A 24,432-nucleotide genomic window follows, 5' to 3' on the forward strand; every position below is an offset into this window, starting at 1 on the left:
GCAAGCGGGTCTGACCTAGGGTGAATTTTAAATAGGGACAATTTTAATGATTTTAATAAGACACAGCTATAAATATTTGGTTTTTAATTGGCTTTTATAGGGGATAATGTTTTATATTGTTTTAACATGCTGTGAGCCGCCCTGAGTCCCATGGGGAGAAGGGCGGCATATAAGTTAATGAAAATAAATAAATAAATAATATATATATATACATATTCATTCCAATTATTTTATTGCAGTGTGCTGTGTTTTGCAACTGCCATACAAAGAGCCTCGTGTAGAGAATAAAACAGCAAAATTTCTGCTTTTTTTTTCAGAATAGCTCAAGTTCTAGACCTTGAAGTGCATTTAAAAAAGACAACTAAGACATTACCTGCTGGATTAAGTAGAAAAGTAAGCTCTGTGATTCATTGTATTTTAGCTACAAGTCTTGTGACACCATATCCAGCTACGCCAGTGTTTCTCAACCTTGACAATTTTAAGGCATGTGGACTTCAACTCCCAGAATGCTGGCTGTGGAATTCTGGGAGTTGAAGTCCACATGCCTTAAAATTGTCAAGGTTGAGAAACACTGAGCTATGCTTTGTCATTCCTCCTTTTAAACTTCTTCCTCAATGCAGTTTTGTCCAGGTTGTCTGCTCCCTTAAAGCATTTCCATAAAATAAAGAAATGAAATTGAGGAAAGAAGAGACATAGCTGAAGAGAAGAGAGGAGGCCTTTTGGCATGAGGAGCCATGCTAGGACACCATGGAGACCTGTGTTTTACAGCTGGCAAGCCATCATACATAACTAGCATTTGTATGATAAGCTCCTTGCTTAAAAATACGTCAGTCTTTCACATGACTAAATGAAAGGAGACCATGCTAAAGAATGACAGAATTGCATGTTCCTGAGTACTCGAGCCCAAAACCTTCTAAACTGACTGACTTCTTTACCTAGCATTGTAATACATTGGATTCCTCCATCATTTTCTGAAATTCTGTTATATTGCTGTAGGAATTATATAGAATATTAAGATTCTTAAATAATGCACACTTTGAAAATCTGAGGACATGGACAATAACTCTCCTGATAATTGTCTTAAAAATCTAAATTGGTAATGACTGAGAATTCGTTACATCTCCCAATGTACTTTGTGTTAAGCCACAAAGACTGTTCTCAAGCTGATGAGGTTTGTAGTAGAACAGAGTGAAAGAATATTTTTGTCCATTCCAGTCCTTCAAGAAGATACCATGTAAAAATTAAAATGCCTTTTAATAACTTCCAGTGTATTGGTAAGTATCTCAGAACACTAATATTAGTTTGTCCTCACTGATATGTTGCTTTTCCATTTGTGCAGCTATCATTAGGAAAGCGTGTGTTTCAAGAACATATTGAAATGTGTATTCCTTGCATTTTCATCTTTTGTATGGGTGAAATATTTAAGAGGGTTTAATATAATTTCCTGCATTTCAGTTGTGCTTTGCCCTGAGCATGTTGAGTAATCCTACCTTGTGGCTACTAGATGAACCAACCACTGGCCTGGATCCCAAAGGAAAACACCAAGTGTGGTAAGTGTTCTGTACATTGAACTTTTAGGAGTAGGTTTGCACACTTACAGTTGTAATAAAAATTTATCTCCAATATCTTATTGTTTATATCTCAATAATCAAGTGTGTGTTGTTTGAATTTATAAAACGTTTTTGACAAAATTCCATGGGGATTTGATTTCCACTCGTACCTCTTGTAGCATCTTAGTGTTCTGTTAGAAAATGTTATTTTCCTATCTGTGTATATGATGAATCTCAGGCTTTCTGGAGACACCCAGCCATCTTGTCTTTATTCATGATTCCAGGGATTAAAAGAGATTTTTGCAAGGCTTTCAGTTTTCTCCTTTTCCAATGGAAATGTACCAGGCTGTTTCTCACTGAAACTGTCAAGTCACAAATAAAAATAATAAAATAAAATAATAAAATAAAATAAAATAAAATAAAATAAAATAAAATAAAATAAAATAATAAAATAAAATAAAATAAAATAAAATAAAATAATAAAATAAAATAAAATAAAATAAAATAATAAAATAAAATAAAATAAAATAAATAAATAAAATAAAATAAAATAAAATAAAATAAAATAATAAAATAAAGCCAGCCAATCATGGGATTTATGAAAAACCTATTAACATCATGCCAGTGAAATGGAAGGAGATAAGAGAATATGCAATTCATGTATCTTTGCCATTCCTTTTGAAGATGTCTTTTTCAGAGGTCCTTGAATTTAGTGTGTCTCCAGGAATAGCACAGATCTGATACTAAGTTTAGTTTATTTATTTACCAGATTTCTATACTGATCATCATACGCATGATTTTTTGCAACTGTATTTAAAATTATTTTAAGAACTAGGAATATTTACATAACCTATGCATCCAGTGCTGCTTTATTCATGTTCCTGATACATCTGTGAAATACTGACTATAATGTATTAATCCTAATCTTGCCTGTTTCAAAAATGTACCGCCTAACCAATAAGGAAAAGAAACAAGCTTTTACCATATTCCATAAGAGAGATGCACAAGCTGAGAAACCTGTCCTGATTTCTCATCCATCTACTTTCCCTCTTTATATTATGCTCATTGGACTTGATTTGGGATTACATTCAGGCATTCTAGCATCCTGGCTTGGATGTTCTACTCATCAATTAAAGCTGAATCATAGCAGAATTCAGGTTTCCTTCATTTTCATCAGTCGGATGGTTTCTTTAGGAGAGCAATTCACACTATGCTGCAGAACAAGGATGAAGGTGCCATTTTGACGACTCATCACATGGAGGAAGCAGAGACAGTGTGCGACCGAGTAGCTATCATGGTGTCTGGACAGCTCAGGTAGGTTTTCAGTGCATGTTTTCTTTGTTGAGCACATAGGACTTTCTTGTAGACTTTTTCTCTTTTTGGCTATGATGGATGAAATTCAAACTCTGAAACAGAGTAAATAATAATGGAGTTCCTGAATGCCACAATACATTCAAGCATTGTTTGAAGAGAGTTATGGTAATGTACTTAGTAATTTATATTTATAGGAGAAACCCTATATGTGCACTGATTCTCATATGCAAAGAATTTTTGCATGAAAAAAGGATACAGACTTTACTGTATGCATCCTCTGCCATTAGTTTGAAGATTATTCAGAAGTTACAGTTAGCGGAAAGTTCAGCAGTGTACAAAATATGTTATCACAGATGATGTCCTGCTGTGTGGTTTGATGGAAATTCTTCTCCTATTTTGCTGGTTAATCAAAATCAAACTTCAAACGTTCTATTGAAGAACAGATGTTAATTTGCTTAATTGGGATGTTGCCTGATAATGAGTTACGCAAGTCAAATTTGGTAGTGACAACTATCCTTCTGCTGATATCCCCACTCAGGAAAAAAAAGAAATAAGGCACTTTTTCACTCAATATTTAGGTAGCTCAATTGTGTATACCATAACTAAAAAGAATTCTACTTTCCTTAACTCTATGGTGGACATTTAACTGTGCTTCTTTATGCTGATGATGTGACTATTCTTTCTTTGACTCACATTGGTTTTAAAAGAGGTCTTTAAGCCCTAGTAGTGTGTTGTAGGAAGTCAAGTTACACAAAACTACACCAAAACCAAAATAATGGGATTTGTTGTTACAGAAAAGAACTTGAATTATACAAACTTTAGTGGCAGATAAACAATAACGTTATAGTCCAAATATCATCCTTCAAATACCTTGGCATAGTATTTCAACTTTTTGGAGTCTCGTGTGAACAAATTTAATCTATAAGCCAGACCAGATTCCTAAGGGTGCTGTTTTGTGTTGTGTGTTGAATTTCAAACTCAACAATCTAGTTTGACACAGATGATCCTGCTGGAAGGCAAGAATCAGCTCTACATCTGGCTTCATCTTCCCAGTGATTTCATAATCATAATAGATTATGATTTTTGGGCACTTTTTCCTCTTCTAGAAAAACTAGAATCTGTAATGGTTATGCCAATGCAACTTCTAGTATCAAGCTTTATTGGCTATGAGTCTACTGAGAGTTAGAGTCACACTCCAGCATCTGATGTTCAAAGTCATCCAGTTAACTAATATTGGAAGGATATAAATGGGAAAGCATTCTTTTTTTTCAAATTACCTATTTGGTGCTAGCCTTCCTACACACAACAGAGTCTCTTTCTTTGGCCTGCTTTCATGACTTGCCCTCAGTGATATTGTAGAGAAGGTATAATAATAATACTCTTTTTGCAGCGCAAACTTGTCGCTGGAGGAACTAGAGATCCTAGTCCACATGTTCCTCCCATGTCTTATTTATACAATCTTGACCCCACCCTTATAACCCTTGCACATGTTTGTTTGTTTATTTGTTAAATTTATTTGCCAGATATCTTGCCATGACTCTACTTTAGGCGGGTTACGTTGCACAAGTTCCAAGGAGTTTTTTATCTGTTTTATGTCATTGTACTAAAATCTTAACATCTCCAACATCTTGCAAAATTTCTTGCAGCTGCCATTGCTTAACACAGGAACATACTGTTGTAATTCTGCAGATTTATAACTACAGAAAATGTGTTTTTAATATTGATTTATGTCCTTTTGTCATATGTGATTAGTCACCAACTGCAGGAAAGCATACAGTATATTCAGTCTGTTTATTGTCTTCCAATTTCTTCTTCTTTCAGCGTACACTTCTTAAACTATATTCAACTTATTTGTGTATCTCTCTTGACATACTTAAATCTTACATTCACATAATAATGGGGGTTTCAGAATGGTCTTACTAGTTTTAGTATTATGAGTGAATCCCAGCCTGCCAGCTTTCAGCAAACCATCAATTAAATAGGAGCTTCCTGTAAATTTGCAAGGCAAGTCTCCAGTCTTATTTAGTTCACTTCAGTCCAGACACAGAGGTCTTAGATGTGAACTGGATGGAAAGGGTAAGGGAAAAACATAACCAAACTAAAGCAGGATTCCAAGTATCAGATACAATATCGATTGAGGGACATGAGCATGCAATGGAAAATTTGGGGTATGACCTAAAGGCACCTCTCCCAGCCTCCTTCCAGTTGCAATTGTTGCCTGACAGTTCAAATTATAGAAGATCTGAATATTTGTAGTTCAGGATTGAACCATAGGGTCCTTGGTGCTCTTTGAGTTTCTTGTTTTCTTGCAGACATTTCATTACCAAAGTAGGTAACATCATCAGTGCTTACAGAAGAGCACAAGTTCCCATGCTACTTGTTGGAAGTCTCTTTTGTGCTCTTTCCTATCAATACAAGCCCTTGGTCCTTTCTCCTCTCTACACGATCCTGGCAATGGAGGGTCAATGGTCTGGTATCTTTTAAAATCAGCATGTGGGGACATGGATCAGAATACTGCTACCTGACAACAATTTGATCCCATACTTTGCATGCTGCTGCTGCTGCTGCTGCTGCTGCTGCTGCTGCTGCTGCTGCTGCTGCTGCTGCTGCTGCTGCTGCTGATTATTATTATTATTATTATTATTATTATTATTATTATTATTATTATTATTATTATTATTATTATTATTATTATTATTATTATTATTATTATTATTATTATTATTATTATTATTATTATTATTATTGCAGGTGCCTGGGTTCAATTCAGTATCTGAAAAGCAAATTTGGAAAAAATTATTTGCTGCAAATAAAAGTAAAAGGAGAAGAACAAGGGGATCTTGTGAATACTCAGATTCTAAAAATGTTCCCACAGGCAGCTCGTCAGGAAAGGTAACAGCAATATTTATCTACAACTTGACAGAATGCTTAAAATTGTTTGAAATGTAAATCCTTGTGCTTTTTGGGATGGCTTAACACTGAAGAAGAACATTCCTTCTTTTTATTTAACCTCCTATTAGGAAGATTTTGCTTCTGAAGACAAATTCGTACCCTTGATCCAGATGGTTATCTGTATGCTTTGCCTATTAGATTCAGTTGCTTCTCAAAATTAATTGCCATTATTATGGCAAAGATGGAGAAATGTGTAAGGTGGAGAGCCAGTTTGATCTAGCGGTTGAGGTACCAGGCTAGAAAAAGGAAGATCGTGAGTTCTAGTCCCACCTTAGCCATGGTTGGATATGTTCCCCCACCTTGAGTTATTTGTTAAAATAGTAAAGGTGGGATAAAAATAAATAAAATGTTTGTTACTCCTCCTTGAACCTTTATTTTTAAAGTTTCTGTATATACAAATTGGGTTGCTCTGCCCAATAGTCTTGTGGGTCAAAATTATCAGTGATGCAGATTATTGTTTATCATTGTATTTATTTATTTATTTATTTATTTAATTAATTAATTAATTAATTTGTATGCTGCTGAATTCTTCTGGCTTCTTAGCAGCTAACAACCATAAAGTAAAGTATGAATTAAATGTCCGTTGTATGAATCAAAGCATAATACAAAAGAAGAAAATAATACAAGTAAACATATAAATAATGGAATAAACAATGCAAAGAGTCAATAAGCAAAAGATATTACATAATGATCAATACCAGCATCAAACACTTAGAAACCCTGAACTATCAAGGCCTGAAGGTTCTCAAGCAAATCTTGGTTTTAGTTGCTTTCTAGAAAGTTTTGATTTTTAGTTTTTATTTATTATTAAAATCTTTTGCTGCCATCTCTTTTTGACCTGACTCTTGGCATCTTGCAGCATCAAAATATTAAAAACATCCAGGATAAAATGAAATTACAATCAAAGTTAAATCATAGTTACAAGATGGGGAAGGGCGGAGCCAGATTGGGAGGCGGTCTTAATTAATCAACCACCTCCAGTATGATAGTCCCCATTATCACTAAAAAAGCTAACCTGATTTCCAGGACAGGTTATTCCATAATATTGAGGCCATCACAGAGACACACTTTTTTATAATCTCAACCCCACTCGTGTCCAGAAAGTGAGGAACCACCAATAACTTTGCCAAGGAAGATAATTTTGAATGGGCCGACTCAAGTTGGAACAAGCAGTCATGGAGGTGATATTATTATTTCTCCTCCACTTAGGATATTTATGGTTTCACCTCCTTTTAGGATATCCACTTTGTTGGTCTACAAGATTCCAATGAAAGATGCACTGCCTCTCTCTAAGGCTTTTTCCATGCTAGAAAAAGGTATGTCTGAAAGTTTTATGAAATGTGAACACATAAACTCAAAATAAAATAAAAAAAATCTTTAGCATCTCTGAACATCCATCAACAGTGTGAAATTTGAATTTATTCATTTGTTTATTTAACCTATTTATGTAGCTGCCCAAATCACACATACATATCTCTGTGTGGTTTACAAAATTAAAAAAAAACCCACCCTATAATAAAACCCATCAACAAATGGTGTAGAATAATGAGCTTAGCCAATTTCTATCCAACCTAGGAATGGGTTCAGAACAACCAACATTCAATATTTCAAGAGCACATTGTTGCTTTTACCCTGCCTTACCAAATATCTCTCTTCCTGTTGCCTCTTTAAAAGTAACATTCAGACTCTTAGATTTATTCTCTAAAAATTGCAAAAGTGGCGTTTACAGTACAAATTGCACACTGGAAACTAAAGCCCTGAATTTATAATGGAGCTAATGCGACAAAGATAAAATATTTCCTCACTCTTAATGCTAATACATAATATACAGTACAGATATATTCCACCGACTTAAATATAGATAGTCCTCAACATACATCTCCAGGCCACTGCAATTGTCATAAATGCAGGCCAGTTGCCAAGTGTCTGAATTTTCATTCATGTGACCACAGGGATGCTGCAATGGTTAGAAGGGCGAAAAACATTCATAAGTCACCTTTTTTTTCAATGCCATTGTAACTTCAAATGGTCACTAAATGAATGGGTGTAACTTGAGGACTATCTGTAAGTACTTGAGAAACAGCCCCGAACTGCAGATCTAAGTTCACCACTCATGATCAAGGTCAGGAACCAGTTATTTTTCTCCTTACCTATGAATTCTGGTTTCAGTCACCACCCAGGAATGTGGTATTAGTTCAAACTGATGAAGAATGGAAAATTAAGAAGAGTTGATAAAACAAAAAACAACCACCACCACATATTTTCTTCCATCCCAAATCTCTCATCTTCTCATAAGGTTTACTCAATGGAAACCTGTCTCTCTTTGGACTACCAAGGTAACTCTGAGACAAAAAAATGATTCAGAGTCCTTGTGCTAGAAAAAGCACAAGGTTGAAGTATGTGTGGTTTTCTTGAGGACAGCAGCAAATTTGAGTACAATGTGTACAGCTGAAATATTTTGTTTACTGCGGCGCCTTTCAATTTTTGCAGCTGAGAGCCTCTGTAGGATTTCCCAAACCAGGCGTGAGTTTCCATTGTACGTCCAAAGCTCCCTCCCTAGTGGCAATTTTAGTCAGAAGAAATAAATCTGCAAATTTCTGGTCTGAGCCCAAAGGAATGAGAGCACTAGATCTGCATGGCAGAGCTTATTTCCGAAATTCAGCCCTTCAGCGAGTTTACAAAAGTCAATTGAAGCAAGTCAAGGAGGTGAACAAACAGTGTGCAGACCACCAGTACTGGAAGGGCCACCTTTTAGAGATTTGAAACTGGAACTTTTAGGAAACCAAATTTCTCTATATGGGCATTCTATCCTTAGTGTTGAGGTAAACCCAGCTATAAACTCCCTGGTTCACTCCTTATTGGCATGATGTTTTTTCATTCCCTGTTGACATCTTATGCTATTATGCCTACTATGTGGTCCCTACTATTATGTAGTCCATTCTGAGGAATGCTCCTTACTCTGAGAGAAATCATCAACTCTTACAGTTCACTTTATTTGGTCAACTTTATTTGGTAACTTGCCTTCAGGATGACTAGATTTCTTGATTATGTTATGATTATGTTTAAGACAGATGAACAGACAGAGAAATGAAACATTGCAAAGTAATGCTACAGCAGCCCAACCATATTTTAAAAGCACTATTAGTCTTTTGGAAATGTTTTGAAAACATGGGCTTTATAAGGAATAGCACGTCCCTGCAATGCTTTAAAACAGGGGTCTTCAAACTTGGCCCTTTTATGACTTTTGGACTTCAATTCCCAGAATTCCTCAGCCATTATTTTCAGGCTGCTGCACAAGTCTGAAAAAGGGATACTGCTACTTTAAAGAGTTAACTCATTAATGTGATGCTTAATCAGAACCAGCATTTTTTCAGACCCAAGAAGCCAAACTGCTTTAATGAATAGCACAGAGTTGGGTGTTCATAGTTGTGTGAGGTCTAAAGCATATGTTCCGAATTAATTTCAAAGTATGCATAGCCCTAATCTTTAGCCTGATTGTCACTACTAGCGACCTTTCCAGAATGGTGGTGCATCAGGATTAGACAATTTTCTCACCAGAGTTTTTAATGACCATCCTGCGGTCATCTGTTATGGATAGTTTTATTATAGGAATGACCCAGGTGTCAGAAGAGCACTTTAGTTTGTCTTGCCTTTGTACATGTAGGGTATCTGAATTGAATCAATTCCTGATAATTTAATCAGTAAAATTAGTAAAGATCAATATTTAATTATTGGATGGTTATAGCTATTGGTATGCCTTGAATGTTTTGCTTTTGGCTGAGAATTACCGTCTCTATTTTATGCCAAATGCACAATGGTCAAGATAAACTTATTGTCTGGCCCCTAATAGTAACTAAGAAAGTTAGACTCCCATATCGTTTCATCAGCCATGTTTAATGTGAGGAAAAAGACATAAGATTACATAATCGTGGAAACTGGTAAGTTGATTTACTTCCACAGTGAGCATGTGGTGGGTGAAGCTGTTGAACTTCTTTCCAGATCTCTTTCTCTCCCTCCCTCCCTCCCTCCCTCCCCCCTCCTCCCTCCTCCTCCCCCCTCCCACCCTCTCTCTCTCTCTGGAACTAGTTAGCCATTCAGGGGATAAGAATGGAATGTCCTTGCTTTTCTTCTGCAATGTAATAAACATCCCTCCTTGTTCTCAGAATATTCCATTGATTCCAATGAATTTTCAAAAATAAATATATCGACCTGTCTAAAGGAAATGTCTATATGGGCGTTGAATAGAAAATGAATATGCTATGCACAGAACACAAGCAAAACTTTTCCATGCAAAGCCTAAATCAATCAAGCCTACTTTTTTCCCTCTACATAGCTAAACAACTCTTCAGTCTTGAGGAGTACAGCTTTTCTCTGAACACTTTGGAACAGGTAATCTCTTTACATAGTACACTTATCATACAACCCCCCTTAATACACCTCCTCCCAGGTCTTGCAGCCTTATCATGGCAGAAGGGGTCCAAGTGAAGAGCACTTGCAATGGATAGGAAGAATATATATTCTCCATAGGGTCACTCCATAGTGACCCTGTATTCTCCATAGGCTCGCTCAAGGCATGAAGGTCATTCTAAACCAGGTACCTTTATCTGGCCACAGTAAACTAGGAAGGTGTTGGAAGGAGATACTCTTTAGTGTCAATGGCAACGGCATCACTTTCTACTGCATGGGAGAAGGCAATGGGAAATCATTCATGTATTTTATCAAGGAAACCAGATGGATAGACAAGATAAAATGATTGATGATATAGTGCTTGATGACAGGCCCCTTGTTTTTTTATTTACTTACTATTTATTTATTTATTTTAAAAATTATATTGCCGCCTAGGACTGGTATCAGTGAAATGGAAGGAAAGAACACAGTGGGGGTTGTGAGTGGGTGCAGGATCCCCAGGACTGGTATCAGTGAAATGGAAGGAAAGAACACAGTGGGGGTTGTGAGTGGGTGCAGGATCCCCAGGACTGGTATCAATGAAATGGAAGGAAAGAACACAGTGGGGGTTGTGAGTGGATGCAGGATCCCTAGGACTGGTATCAGTGAAATGGAAGGAAAGAACACAGTGGGGGTTGTGAGTGGATGCAGGATCCCTAGGACTGGTATCAGTGAAATGGAAGGAAAGAACACAGTGGGGGTTGTGAGTGGATGCAGGATCCCTAGGACTGGTATCAGTGAAATGGAAGGAAAGAACACAGTGGAGGTTGTGAGTGGATGCAGGATCCCTAGGACTGGACTTCACCAAAGGGAAAGTGGGGGTAGTCATGATAAACATCAAAGGGGTGGAGATGGAATGGCCCCCAAGGCTCGTGAAAGGGTGAATCAGCCCAAGGATGGGAGGCGTGTTCCAGCCTGGGAAAGCAGAGGACGCCCACCTGAGATACAGACACAAAAAAGGAGGGAGGAGGGTGGCAACACACATGTAGGTAAAGGAGGTAAGGAAGAATTAACTTGGTTTGCAGATGAGGCCAGGATTGGCCGGCCGGGGCCTGTCACAAGATCTAGGAGCCGTGCGCAGACATGACTATATTTATAAGCAAGCTCTCCCAGCATCCTGATTATACCCTGACGATGATGGCAGTTTTAGGCCATCGAAAGCTTGGTTTTATTTATTAAAACTGTATTGTTTTATACTTCCTGGTGATCACTTTGTTGTCTTATATATATATATATATATAAAATAAAATAATAACCCTCCATCCCCCCACCTCAGTGACAACACACACTCATAACAGTCATTTAATGGGCTCCATCCCGCTCTGGGTTCCCCAGGCCCACTGACAGAACCACTTCTTCAGGGCCTTCTGAAAAAGTGTCAGAGTGGGGGCAAATCTAATTTCCGGAGGGATGATGTTCCAGAAGGAAGGAGCCACCATGGAGAAGGGCCTTCTTCTGAGTCCTGCCAGAGGTACCTCCTTAGGGGACGGGACCCACAACATTCCTTGTGTCCCCGCTCTAGTGGTTGGATGGCACTCCATCTTACTGAGAAAGAGCTGAAAATATTTCAGAGCACTAATGATGTTTATAATGCAGTTACATTAAAGCCTTTGAGACATCTAGTTAGACAGAACTAATATAGAACATAAAAAGCATAAATGTGGGAAAGCTCAACACAATACAAAATGAAATAACTCAACTACATTTTGATATCTTAGGCATGAAAGCGAGTGGAGCCGGACACTTCCACTCAAAAGATCATCTTGCTTTTTGCCACAAAAAGCAAAGAAGGAGTGGCAGTGCTTCCATAAACAGGAAGGGTACACTATAGCAAAGACACTACTTGGACGGAATATAAAATCAATGGCCAAATGATATCAATCAGAAAGCCCTCAAGGATTCTTCACCCAAAAGATCCTTGTTTAACAAAGTGTGGGGAACTAAAACTAATCTTTTCCAAGGAAAGATAAATATTAGGCAAATGTTATCTCTTATACCATTCATCCACCATCAACTAACCTATTAAATATTGTCTGCTTTATGTAGGTTTTCCTAGAACTTTGCAAAGACCAAGAGCGAGATTATGTTGATTTGGCTCTGAATACAACTTTTGATTGGAAGAAACTTCAGGAAGCTGATCTCTAAGTCATCAATGCATTTAAAAAACTGAAAAGTACTGACGCAAACACTGATGCCTTGATCTGGAAGAGAGAGTAATCTCTTGATAATGGAGTTTATAATCTGTTGCTTAGAATGGAAGCCTTTTAAGGAAAACGCATTGTGACTAACCCTTTTACTAGCCATATCTAGAGAATTTACAGTTCAGGAAATTTTCAACCAAGAAGAAACGTGAATTTCTCTGGATTGTTTCATGTTTCAGGAACATAATTTTCACCTTTTATTGTGTGTGTAAATTAAAGTACACATAATACTTTCAAATATATTATTTAGATCTGCTTTCTTAAATGAGTACAGATGGTATATTTTTCAGATTAAAATATGTAAGTGCCTTAATTCTGATAAATATTATATATACAGTATACCCAATGTTTATATGGCAAATAAATTGCTGTTTTCTAAATATCTAAGCATTTTTCTCTCCTTTATCCTACATTTTCAAACTTGCAACAGTGAAAAACTGAACCCAGAAATATCAACAGTGCAGAGGAAAAAAGGAAATTTTTTTTGAGGGGGGGGGAACGCCCCTTCTCCAAACTGTTAGCAATACTAAGGAACAGAAAAAAGCATAGAAAATTTTGTTTATTTTGTTCATCAGAGGTGACTTTGGGATTAATATATGTCAGTGCCTGAGTCAGGAAAGCAAATGACACTTCTTAAATGAAAATGAAGAAAGCGCAAAGCCAATCAAATCATTTTCTTATATGAAGCACAGTTTCCCAAGCAACTTTCTTTCTTCTTGATGGAAAAAAGCCTTTAATAATTAACCATTTGCTATACTCTAAGGACCCCCCCCCCCAAAAAAAAACCCATCTCTGCACAGCCACAAACCTCTTCATCCTTCTACTGGATCTACTTCCAGAATTAAATCTGAAGAAGTTGTGATAGTGAACTGTTTTGTAAAGTATTATCAAACATCATATTAAAAACAGCTTTTGGACAGAGAGGACCACTGATTTGAAAGTGGGGTCAAAGAGGCCAGCTATGTCAAAACTGAACAGCCCTCTCTCAACAGAGGGGGAGGGATACAACATCATCTATCTCCAGTCTACAATACAGTCCTTTCAACAGTTCCAAGAAGGCTCCACACCCATTTGCACTACTTAGGTGACCCTGAAGACACAGATAAGCCTCCAGGGAGCATTAATGACTCACTAAAAGAATGCAAATGAACAGCTGTCTGCAAGGAGTATAAATCCTTCCATTCCCCACCATCCAATCAGAGCTGAAGAAGCTTCTTGAATGAAAAGCGAGAGGTCTTCAGGGTAAAACAAAGCAAGTCCAGTTGCCTTGTGAAAAAGCATCTTTGGGATTAAAAACAGCTGTTATGAAAGAATAAGTAATATTAAGATACTGTTGGGATTTACTACAGCTTTACACAGAATCAGTTTCTGAATGATTAATTGCTTGTGTTCTTTTTTTTAATTGCCATGGATTTTCGAGAACTGAAAGTTATAGACTGAAAGAATGTTTTCTATTTCATATGTTAATTTACTGGGTTATATGATAAGTATTATTTCTTAATTTACTCTCTTGGAATTAGCAATTTACTGTGGAATAGTTTTTTTAAATCCTCAGTAACATGTCTGATCTGTCGGTCCCTGGAGAATAGTTGTTTTAAACCCTAAAGATTTAAATGAGTATGGTCTTGTATTGTGATAATATCTGTGGCATCAACTAAATGACTTAATCGTTTGCTTTTTGTTTATTGGACCTTTAAAGTCACCCTGGTTTCATTTGCATGATTGGCCTCCTCCCTGATCTACTAAAAGTCTGAACATTTTTATCTTGAATTATAATACAAGTCTCAGGATTTGTCACATGCAGAGTATGTGAAAATAGTTACTTCCAGCATTGTCTAGTTTGGAGAAATAACAGATCAACAGAAGTCTGTCGTGGTTATTAATTCTTTGCTGTCTCTTCCCTACATTGAAACATGGATGTATTAAATGGGTAGTTTTAATGTTGGCTGTGGTTGGAAATAGCCATCATTGAATTTACTGGCTATTTTTGGGTATGGTTAGCTAGTAATGTTAATTTTTAATGAATTAAACATTAAGGGCACCTTAACTAATAAGAATTTCAATACCTACCAGGATTTAGGTAGAATCAAACAATTTCTTTAAGGCTGAGCCAAAGAGGAGCTCTATGATGTAACCACTAATTCTGTTCAATGATTATAATTATAATGAAAACTGAAAGTGTTGAAAATTAACCATATTTCCAGTATATTTAAACTAGGGGAACTCTGTATTAAAAATTGACTATAAAATAATATGTATAAAGTGATGCATATTAGTACATAAAGTCTTAACCTCACATAATGATCAACAATGCATTCTATACAATTCTTCAACTTAAATTCAGATATACAACCATGACTTATAAAAAAGGATTGGAGGTTCTTATCATGGTTTCCAAGATTCTATATTCTACCCAATTCACGCATTAAAACTTCTTATTTAAATCTATATGAATCTTGATTTCACAATGGTACCTTCCGACATGGGAGTTGACAATGAATCTTCTTATGTTTTTATATATCTCATCATTTAGACCTATTTGTGTGATATTTTTCCAACACTTGCAGAGAATAAGGACAATGACCTTGACACAGATATGCAAAATCTGTTGCCAGAGCGATGAGGGCTAAAACATATCTTAAGTCCCCAACAGACAGAAAGATTTGGAGGAGGCTCAAATACATCCCTAACTCACTTGACTATAAGTAATAGGAAGTACAACATAATCACGCTCAGAAGATTCTGATTATTATGGCCAACCTCAATAAAAGTCGTCTTAGCTGCAGACTTGATTTCTTAGACTGGTCCTCTAAGTGAGGTTGGTGAGTTGCATTTTCTTTTCAGCAAGTGAGTTGTTAATATCACACTTTCTTTTCCACTGTCAAAACTCTTTTTTGCTGGGAGTGGGTAAAAGAATAATAATAATATTCCTATTTTCATAAAACCTCAGTATAATTATTTAGTTAACTCTCCAAAACAAGTAAATATATTCTGGAAATGAATAAAAAGCAAATCTCATTATTTAAAGTTGCTTTCCAAAGGGGATATAAATACTACGGTAAAGAATGATATATAAATACTATGATAAACAAACATCTACCATAAGAATGTGGTCTTCTCCCTCCTTAATATATAAATATATGTTTATGCAGACTTAAATATAATCATTGGTTGAATCTATGAAATAGAAGAATTTGCGTTTATAAAAAGACAGCTTCTGCAAAAAAAAGAAGCTTTGAATTATTTTCAGAAATCAAATTTTGTAACCAGTGCTGTGTTATAATGAATACACAAAATAGTTAAGAATAATTTTCCTAAACATTAAAGGCAAAAAAGGGGGGGAAAGTATACTTAAAACTAGTTTGCTATACACACTGTTCACCTTTTCACATCTATACTTAAAAGCCGTCCTTCACCATATCAATACACAGCTGCATACATATCGTTTATGCTTTTACCTATTGATGTCTTTCTGTTTCTGAATTTCTTCAGTTCCATCAAACCACAACTTTATTGGTTTTCTTTCTCTCAACCCATTCCCTCTTCCCTCATATTTGTTTTTTTTATTCAATCCTAAATAATTTTCTCTATATGGACAAATCACCTCAATACATTTCTTTCATACTGACCACTTACTTTTGTATTCAGTCCATATTCATTTGGACCCATCCATTCATTATTCATCCTATCTCTTTTTGTTTTAATCACACAAAAGGCTTAGGTAATCTGCTCCTACAGTGTTCAACTTATTTTTATGATTCCCTTAACCATTCAATTCTCCTGAATAGCTTACACAAGCTTCTTTTGCTTCTTTTACCAAACATTTATTTCTCACAATAGATCATATAATAACCACTGTAATTCTATTAGGATTTGTATATCTTAACATGTCTCCATCCATTTTTCATCTTTAGTAAACATTTATTTATTTAATATATTTATATAAAACACAATCCCACGAAAGCACAGGTTTGTCTTCCTGGCCTATGAATTTCATTAATTCTCCTCTTTGCCCCTATCAAACAAAACATGGCACATTAATTTTCAGATTTTCACTCTATATTTCATAATACAATCTATTTAATAGCACAAATCTTTCAGGTTTTCCACCACTCATATTCCCAAGCAATGCATTTCTAATACACCATATTCATCCCCCTTACACATTTAACATGAATAATTTTATACATCCAAAGTATATTTTTGTTGTTAGTTGCAAAATCGTGTCTGACCTATCGCGACCCCCTGTCCTCTACCATCTTCTGGTTTCCATCCCTCTCAATTCCTGGCAAACAGATGGGGAAGAAATGGAGGTAGTGACAGATTTTATCTCCCAAAGGATATTACACATCCTTATTATATTCCCTTGTTCAATGTTGGACCTTTTTGTCAAACATCCCATCTTTTCTTATGCATGCTTTATTACCTTCCTATACCACTCTCTTTCAACAACCAACTGAAAATATTTCATAAGAGCCTCTAAATCTATCAGTGGACAATACGCTTTCTCGGACTCATACATTTCTTAATGATCTGCTGAAGACTTGACAACTCTCACCTTATAGACCTTTTGCTAAAAAGTGAGAAAAAAAGGAACTTTTGATTTGTGGGCTTTAAGGTGAGAAAGGAAAGCTTATGGAAAGAAGGAATTTATGATGTAACTTTAGAGAGAAAGGACAATATATATACAATATGTATAATTGCTATCAAGAAGATTGAAAGCTGCTTTTTAAAAAAAAATTAAATTTCTTTTTCTATTTTCATTTTCACTATTTACTATTCTTATATTTGGACAAAATACACAATTATAATTGATTACCGTATGCCATCAAATCTCCTATATCTGAGGGCTGAATAAAACATGGTCCTTGAATCTTATTCGATAGCTGTAATTATTACAATGCCTTGGTAAGGCCACACTTGGAATACTGCATCCAGTTTTGGTCACCGTGATGTAAAAAAAAAATGTTGAGACTCTAGAAAGAGTACAGAGAAGAGCAACAAAGATGATTAGGGGACTGGAGGCTAATTCCTCATATGCTATGAGGAACGGCTGCTGGAATTGGGTATGTCTAGTTTAACGAAGAGAAGGATGAGGGGGGACATGATAGCAGTGTTGCAATATCTCAGGGGCTGCCACGAAGAAGAGGGAGTCAAGCTATTTTCCAAGGCGCCTGAAGGCAGGACAAGAAGCAATGGATGGAAACTAATCAAGGAGAGAAGCAACCTAGATCTCAGGAGAAACTTCCTGACAGTTAGAACAATTAACCAGTGGAACAACCTGCCTCCAGAAGCTGTGAATGCTCCAACACTGGAAGTTGTTAAGAAGAGACTGGATAGCCATTATTATTATTACTATTACTATTATTATTATTATTATTGTTGTTGTTGTTGTTGTTGTTACACCACACTATTTTTTGTAGATTTGGCCATTAGTTGCACTTCCTGCTTTTTATTATTGTGTTATAACATTTTTCTAAACTTCTCGATGTCAATTTACCAATAGAAATAATGATTGGAAACAGAAAAACATTCTGTGAAGCTTCCTATGTCATCCTCCATGAAATCTTTTCTCTGGGTAACAATTGAAGTTTGGTAGTGGATAGAGTTTGTGTCTTCTTATGTTATGCTAGGTCTCATCATTCTCAGGCTGAGTTCTCAGTTTACTGATTTGGAATGAAAAGACAGCATTTCACATACATTCTTTGTCAAATTTTTGACACTTCAAAAAATGTTCTTAAAATGGACAAAAATTCTTGTACCAGACCTATTTAGAAGCGGGCAAATTACGAGAGCTAATAAAGCTATAAGAGAAAAAAAAATGCTACTGCTTTCTTGGCTACTGTCCTCAGGATAAAGCTCTGTGGTTAAGCTGACCATGAAAAAGAAAGGAGAATTATGCAGATGTGAAGGGGATAATGAAGGATGCTGTTCTTATGGCCATGGATTGGCATGGCCAAAAATATCCTTTTAGTCATGAAATCACTGCCACAAGATATTTTATTATTTCCTGGTACAATCCACTATGGTATTACAGTACCATGCTGTTTATTTTCTTTATGTATTTGTTTGCAGTTGTAGTATAAGAAATAGATCAAGCATTGTCATTTCTACTTTGTTTTTAGAATTGTTTGTGCTGTAGAACTCCAAGGGCTCTTTTTTTAAAACAAAGACCTTAGCAGTTGGATTAACCAGAAGTTCAGTGTTTTGTTAATCAGATACAGATGTACAGATGTTAAAGGTTTGGTATATATCTGATAGCACCTTTAATAACAATTGGGCTGTCTGAGACATTTGATTGCTTTCACTCTTGCATGTGATCTATTCCTTTTTTTTCTGTAAAAGTCCAGGCCAAGTTGGTGCTACTTGAAAGTAAATTTCCATGAGAGGGTGGCAAGAAGAGTATGCCCACCACAGTATGGGAAGCCTTGGCTGAAGAATTACAGAGGACTAAGATATTTAAGAGTTCTTCAATTGATGGAGTCTTGCTAAAACAACTTGAGTCATTTAGTTGTATTTTGCATCTACTTGAACTCTGATCTAGACTTCACTAATACTTGAGTTTTACCTTTGGAACTCTGCCATATTTTACTAAACTCAACACTATGATTGCCTAATCCCTTGAAACATTGGTGGAAGACTATGGACAGATATAATGCAGCTCAATAGTATGGCTTCTCTATTTAACTTCCTGCTGGAATCTCATTCAACCATGAAAATCGTGATTTAATGAAACTTTGGGGAGGCGTTATCTGTGGAATCTGAATGTCTGTTAATCTGGTTTTACCTTATTTTGTGTAATTATATTGTATAACTGATATAAATGCTGCACTAAAACCCTGATTTAATGGTCATTATTCTATGAAAGAGGAGTGGAGTCACAATTCAAAAGTTCCTAAAATACCTACCTTGAGCTCCCCTGATGTGGTTTGTCAGTACAAATTGCCTAAGTGTAGCAATGAATGCTTCACAGGGGATCTAGCAACAAGGTAAAGTAGCAAGGAAAGGTTAGCATGTAGAAAAAGACATGATCTCTGGAAGTGGTTAAACCAGGAGACTGTGAGTTTTAGCGACACCTTATCCCTGAAAGCCGGCTAGCTGACATTGGGCTTATTGAGATTCTTCACAGGATTGTTATTGTGTGAAAAATAGGAGGAGGGAGGAGTATTAGATATGTTCACCATCTTGAGTCATTTATAAAAATAATAAAGGTGGGAAACAAGCAAACAAAATTTCTTTGAAAATTAAAAATATTGATAGGAATGAATCACAAGACATGGGCAATAATACTGGGCATCTAGAGAGGTTCACTCACAATATCCTTGCAAAAATTAATCCATTAGGTCAATTGTCTGGTAGTTGAGTCATGGCCACTAGGCTTCTTTTCTTGTTGGTTCAAAACATTTTGCTGCTCATCCAAGTGGTTTCTTCAGTTCCATTTGGATAAGTAAAGAAATGTTTCAAACCAACAAGAAAAGAAGTCTGGTAGCCATGACTCAACTTCCAGACAATCTGGATGACTGAGAATCTTCATTGCCATAAGGTTAATCTTGCTCAACAGTCTGGTTTCTGGTGACTTAATTTCTTTATTAGATTGGGATAGAATAGTATTGCTGCAAGAGGTAAAGTACCTGATAGCCTCTCTAACGCTGATGTCCAGTGAGTTCTAGTGAACTTTCCAGAAATGAGGATGCCTCACGATTGCTAGCATTTTTCCTAGCAGATTTTTAAACTAGCCACTTGAACCTGTTTATTTACTTATTGCATTTGAAGACCACACAATCTATACAAGATCCTGGAGTGTGTGTGCATGTGTTACAGTAAGATAAAGAAACAGGAAACCAGATAATTAAAACACACATATACATCTGGAAGAGAGAAACACCCAAACATACCAAAGCTGCAAAAACTAACAAAGACTTGACATCCATGCTAACCCCAGGACTGGGAGCACAGCCATGTTTTTAATGACTTCTGGAACAGCTGTAGGACTGGAATTATATGAATTTCTGCCCACTTCCATGTCATTGTTGTCCCAGTTTATCTGCTGCAAATGTTTAGTTCCATATAGTTGCTGTAGTATATATGATTTAAATAAGCATTGGGTGAAGAAGTAAAACGTGGATAATTCGGTAGGGGCTCAACTGTCAAATCTTGAACATTTTGCTCCCAGCTTCCTATGAGTCTCTTGAGAAGAAAAATCTTCCATGATCAAATGTGCACTTTGGACCAGGGGCTAGGCTACCTTCAAAATTATGGGGAGGCATCATCTCAAGGGAATGGATAGAGAAAGACATAGGTAGTGCCTGCACAGGGGAAGAAAAGCAAATTGGTTTTCAAGCAAGGCCTAAATCAAGTGGTGTAAGTTTTTATACAGTAGAACACTGCTTCAGTCTTGAGCATACAGCCTTTCTTTGAACACTTTGGAACAGGCAATTGGTTTGACTAAACTAATAACATGATGTAGTTTGAAAGCCCCCTTCCAGACACCAAATTGGAAAGTTTTAACTGTTACCGTGAAGTGACTAAGTCACATTCTAAAGGCTTTCTGCAAATACCTTAATGTTTTTTGAACTTAAAATATATGGAAAGTGATCCTTCCCTGCCATTTCTGCGATCTCCTGTCTGCTTAAAACAGTGCATACTGATCTGTATTGCAATATTTGAACATTTTGCAATTGCGAGGAAAATGTTTGTTTTTGAATTGCTTTCATGTCTGATGAAAAAAAAATGGGATTTTAATAAAGCGGAAATAGAAATTGGTGCCATTCTTTTAAATACATCCAAAAAGTTTTCTGACATCTCTCTGGAACAGCAATCTAAACAGGGTCTCTTGAATTGATTTCTGACTTCTGAACAGCCTGCCTGTACTATCATTTCCTGATGTGTACAGGTGCAGCTTCTGAGACACCAAAGCTTTAAACTAGGAAAGGTCCTATGCTAGAACAATCTCTAATTGTTGTCTGACCATCTGGTCATTTGGACATAGCCTTCTTTGAAGCACCCTCATATCATTTACTTCTATGTTTGCTACAATGAATGATGGCATTCTGATTAGCGCGTGCATACTTAACTTTATGAGAAAATACAGTATTTCAATATTACATAGTCTGAAGGATAAATAATCGGTGGAGTTATGCCATACCTTCTATTTCTTCAATATATCTACTGTAAATTAATTCAATTTTTACTGAGGGTGATTTTGGCTAAGCACAAAAAATCAAGGCTCGTGCCTCTGTTTGACCTTTCTTTTCTCAGTGGTCAAGGGTTATATTTAATTTTATTTATTTAATTTATATGGCCACCCATCTTACCACAGTGGGTGGCTAACCACTTTTTGCTGCTGTTCAGCCATTCAGTTGTTTCTGACTTTATGAGATATGATGGACATCATTTTATCCAGATGATTGTCCAGGAATTACCTGAGCCCTAGAAAGCCCAGGCTGGTGCCATTTGTGATAGTATCAAGTGACCTTGCCTTCTCTTGGCCCCCTTTTTTAAAATGACCTTCAATTGCATTTGATTTTTCCAAACATCAAGGTCTCCTCTAGTGACCCTTGCCTTCACATGATGTCTCCAAACTAAGTAAGCTGTAGCTTCACATTAGTACTTCCAGTGAGAAACCTGATCTTACTTCATCCGGTATTGAATAGTTTGTTCTTGTGGTCCAAATATTATCAATAATTTTCCTTCATTCAGCCTTTTGGTGGATGGGCTTTCATGGTCATATGAGAATGTGATTTTTCCATCCTTTTGTGTTTTGTCCAGATTTGTCTTAGCCTTTCTCCTAACTAATATTTCAGAGCTACAATCACTGTCCCTGTGAATGATTGAGCCACTCTTGAAAGATAAAATCTGCCACTATCTCAACTTCTCTATTTGCAATGGGTTGGTGTTGCCTGTTGGCATAACTTTAGTTGTTTTTGAAGGTTTCTGAAAGGCAGAAAGGACACAAAATGACCTTTACTCTGTATATGTTTGCAATTGTGTTCCATTTAATAAAATCTCTCTACTCCCCCCCCCCGCCCGCCACCTCCATTGCCGTGCTGTGAATCTGAGCCAAATCTATTGCCTTGTTTGGCCAAACCATTTGAATGGGCGGGAATTATGGCTAGTAACAGACAGTAAAAACAAACATTTATTGTACTTTGGACCATTTAAACTTTTCTTTAAAATTCAAAGCAATACTCATTCAGATGCCATTATAAAGTAAGAATTTGGTTGTTTTGGGGATTTTGCAGTCCACTGGACAATCCTGTTTCATAATTTGTTTTGAAAATCATGGAAGAACTTTTGTTTCATAGTGACTGCATAGTTGAAAAGGAACATTGGCACAGCATAAATTACCAAAAAAAACCCATCAATTTTGCAAGACACAATGCTGGACCTGTGAGGATCTCAAGGATGGGCCACCTTGTCATTCACAAGAACTTTTTCTCACCCCACCTCTCACAACCTGAATTTTGAGTTCATTAGTAGATTTCATGGTTGATGTTATCAGAACCCTGATTTTAGCAATTGTGGCCTGTTGTTCTAGTTCCACTTGTACACACCATTTGGAGGAGATGATCCAAATCACTATTCCTTTCTTTCAGATTTGGAGGAAAAGAGCAGAAGATTCCTCCTTCTCCAAAATTAAAACTCCTGAGGGTTGGCTGACAAAATAGATGGCATAATCCTAGCTCACCAACTGAAACTCCAGGGAATGTTATTGTTCTGTTGTCTGGGGTTTCCTTCCTTTCCCCTTCCACAACTCCCCAGCAGGCTATCCGTCTGTATCCATTCTACCTACAAGCATTGATGGTGTTACCTAGTTTGGTAATGAAATGTCTGCAAGAAAACCACCAAGCTAAGAGAGTACCAAGGACTCCATAGATCAACCTACCATTTATCTCTATATTTCAGAAGCCATTGCCTGCACTTCTGATGACAGGGTGACAAATGAGGGTGTATGAGAGTAAGATTCCTTCCAGCCTCAACTTATTGCATTATTTCAGATCCCTCCCTTAATCCAGGGATGAACATATCAAGGAAATGTCCAAAGAAATATTGCAACATTTTTTGTGAAACCCCCCCCCCCCCCGATAACTGTATTCTTCATGCATATAAGGCTACTCCTAAGCCGATTGGGATTCCACTTGCAGTTATTCCTAGTATAGTTGCTACATCATAGGACGATGTTTCTCAACCTTGGCAACTTTCAGATGTGTGGATTTCAACTTCATGCTAGCTGGGGAATTCTGGAAATTGAAATCCACACATCTTAAAGTTGCCAGGGCTGAGAGACACTGCCATAGGATTTCATCTCAAATTCTTCAATGACACAAAAGAAAAAAAGGAGTTACTAGCCTTGTTGATTCAACACAGACTTAAGCAAAGTGTCTCTTTGAAATTGTTTCATAGAACAAAACCCACTCAATCATAAAAAGGAAGTGAAATGTCTATCTTCTTTTTCTTCATCTCTCTATTGAGTTTTTACTAGGAGTTCATCACAGGAAGACATTTCTGTATTCCATCATGCTCTTTCAATGATGACACTTAGCTATTAGAACTCCTTATGGATAGCTCCTTCAAGGTTTTATGACACACTTCCTTGAAGTGACCTCCATTACCCATGTCATACAAAACATCTCACCAGGGCAAAGCTAAGCCATTTTACTCAGTCCTAGGAATCCTTAATTAGAGCTGAGATGCTTATATCAGATTGGCCTTGGAAATCTACTAGCATCAGGATCTGTGCAGGATCTGTTGCTTTCATCAAAACAACGAAAGATGGAATATACCTACTGGAATTATGGTGACTTTTGATAATAAATGTTATAGACTGGATACACCTCAAAAAGCCAAGGATTTTTATTTACTAATTTTAAAGGCTGAAAAAGCATCACCATCGCAATCTGGAGAAACGGGAGGATTATCAAAAACGTTGGAAGCATTATCGGTACAAGGGAAGGCACAGACTCAACAAT

At 36.5% G+C, this 24,432-nt stretch overlaps 1 protein-coding gene across 1 annotated transcript in view; it reads left to right on the forward strand.

Moving 5' to 3' along the window:
- The window catches only part of LOC107282567 (ATP-binding cassette sub-family A member 10), a 54,620-nt gene extending 41,779 nt beyond the window's left edge, over nucleotides 1–12,841 (forward strand). The window contains exons 30-36 of the mRNA XM_029283034.1: nucleotides 318–393; nucleotides 1,456–1,550; nucleotides 2,745–2,864; nucleotides 5,616–5,756; nucleotides 7,053–7,132; nucleotides 10,150–10,205; nucleotides 12,309–12,841. Of these exons, the coding sequence (XP_029138867.1) occupies nucleotides 318–393; nucleotides 1,456–1,550; nucleotides 2,745–2,864; nucleotides 5,616–5,756; nucleotides 7,053–7,132; nucleotides 10,150–10,205; nucleotides 12,309–12,407 (667 nt within the window). The 3' untranslated portion in view covers nucleotides 12,408–12,841. The remainder of the gene's footprint in view (nucleotides 1–317; nucleotides 394–1,455; nucleotides 1,551–2,744; nucleotides 2,865–5,615; nucleotides 5,757–7,052; nucleotides 7,133–10,149; nucleotides 10,206–12,308) is intronic.
- Nucleotides 12,842–24,432: the final 11,591 nt, after the last annotated feature.

Source organism: Protobothrops mucrosquamatus, unplaced genomic scaffold, assembly GCF_001527695.2.
Source record: "Protobothrops mucrosquamatus isolate PMUCROS unplaced genomic scaffold, P.Mucros_1.0 scaffold9, whole genome shotgun sequence".
Classification (NCBI taxonomy): domain Eukaryota; kingdom Metazoa; phylum Chordata; class Lepidosauria; order Squamata; family Viperidae; genus Protobothrops; species Protobothrops mucrosquamatus.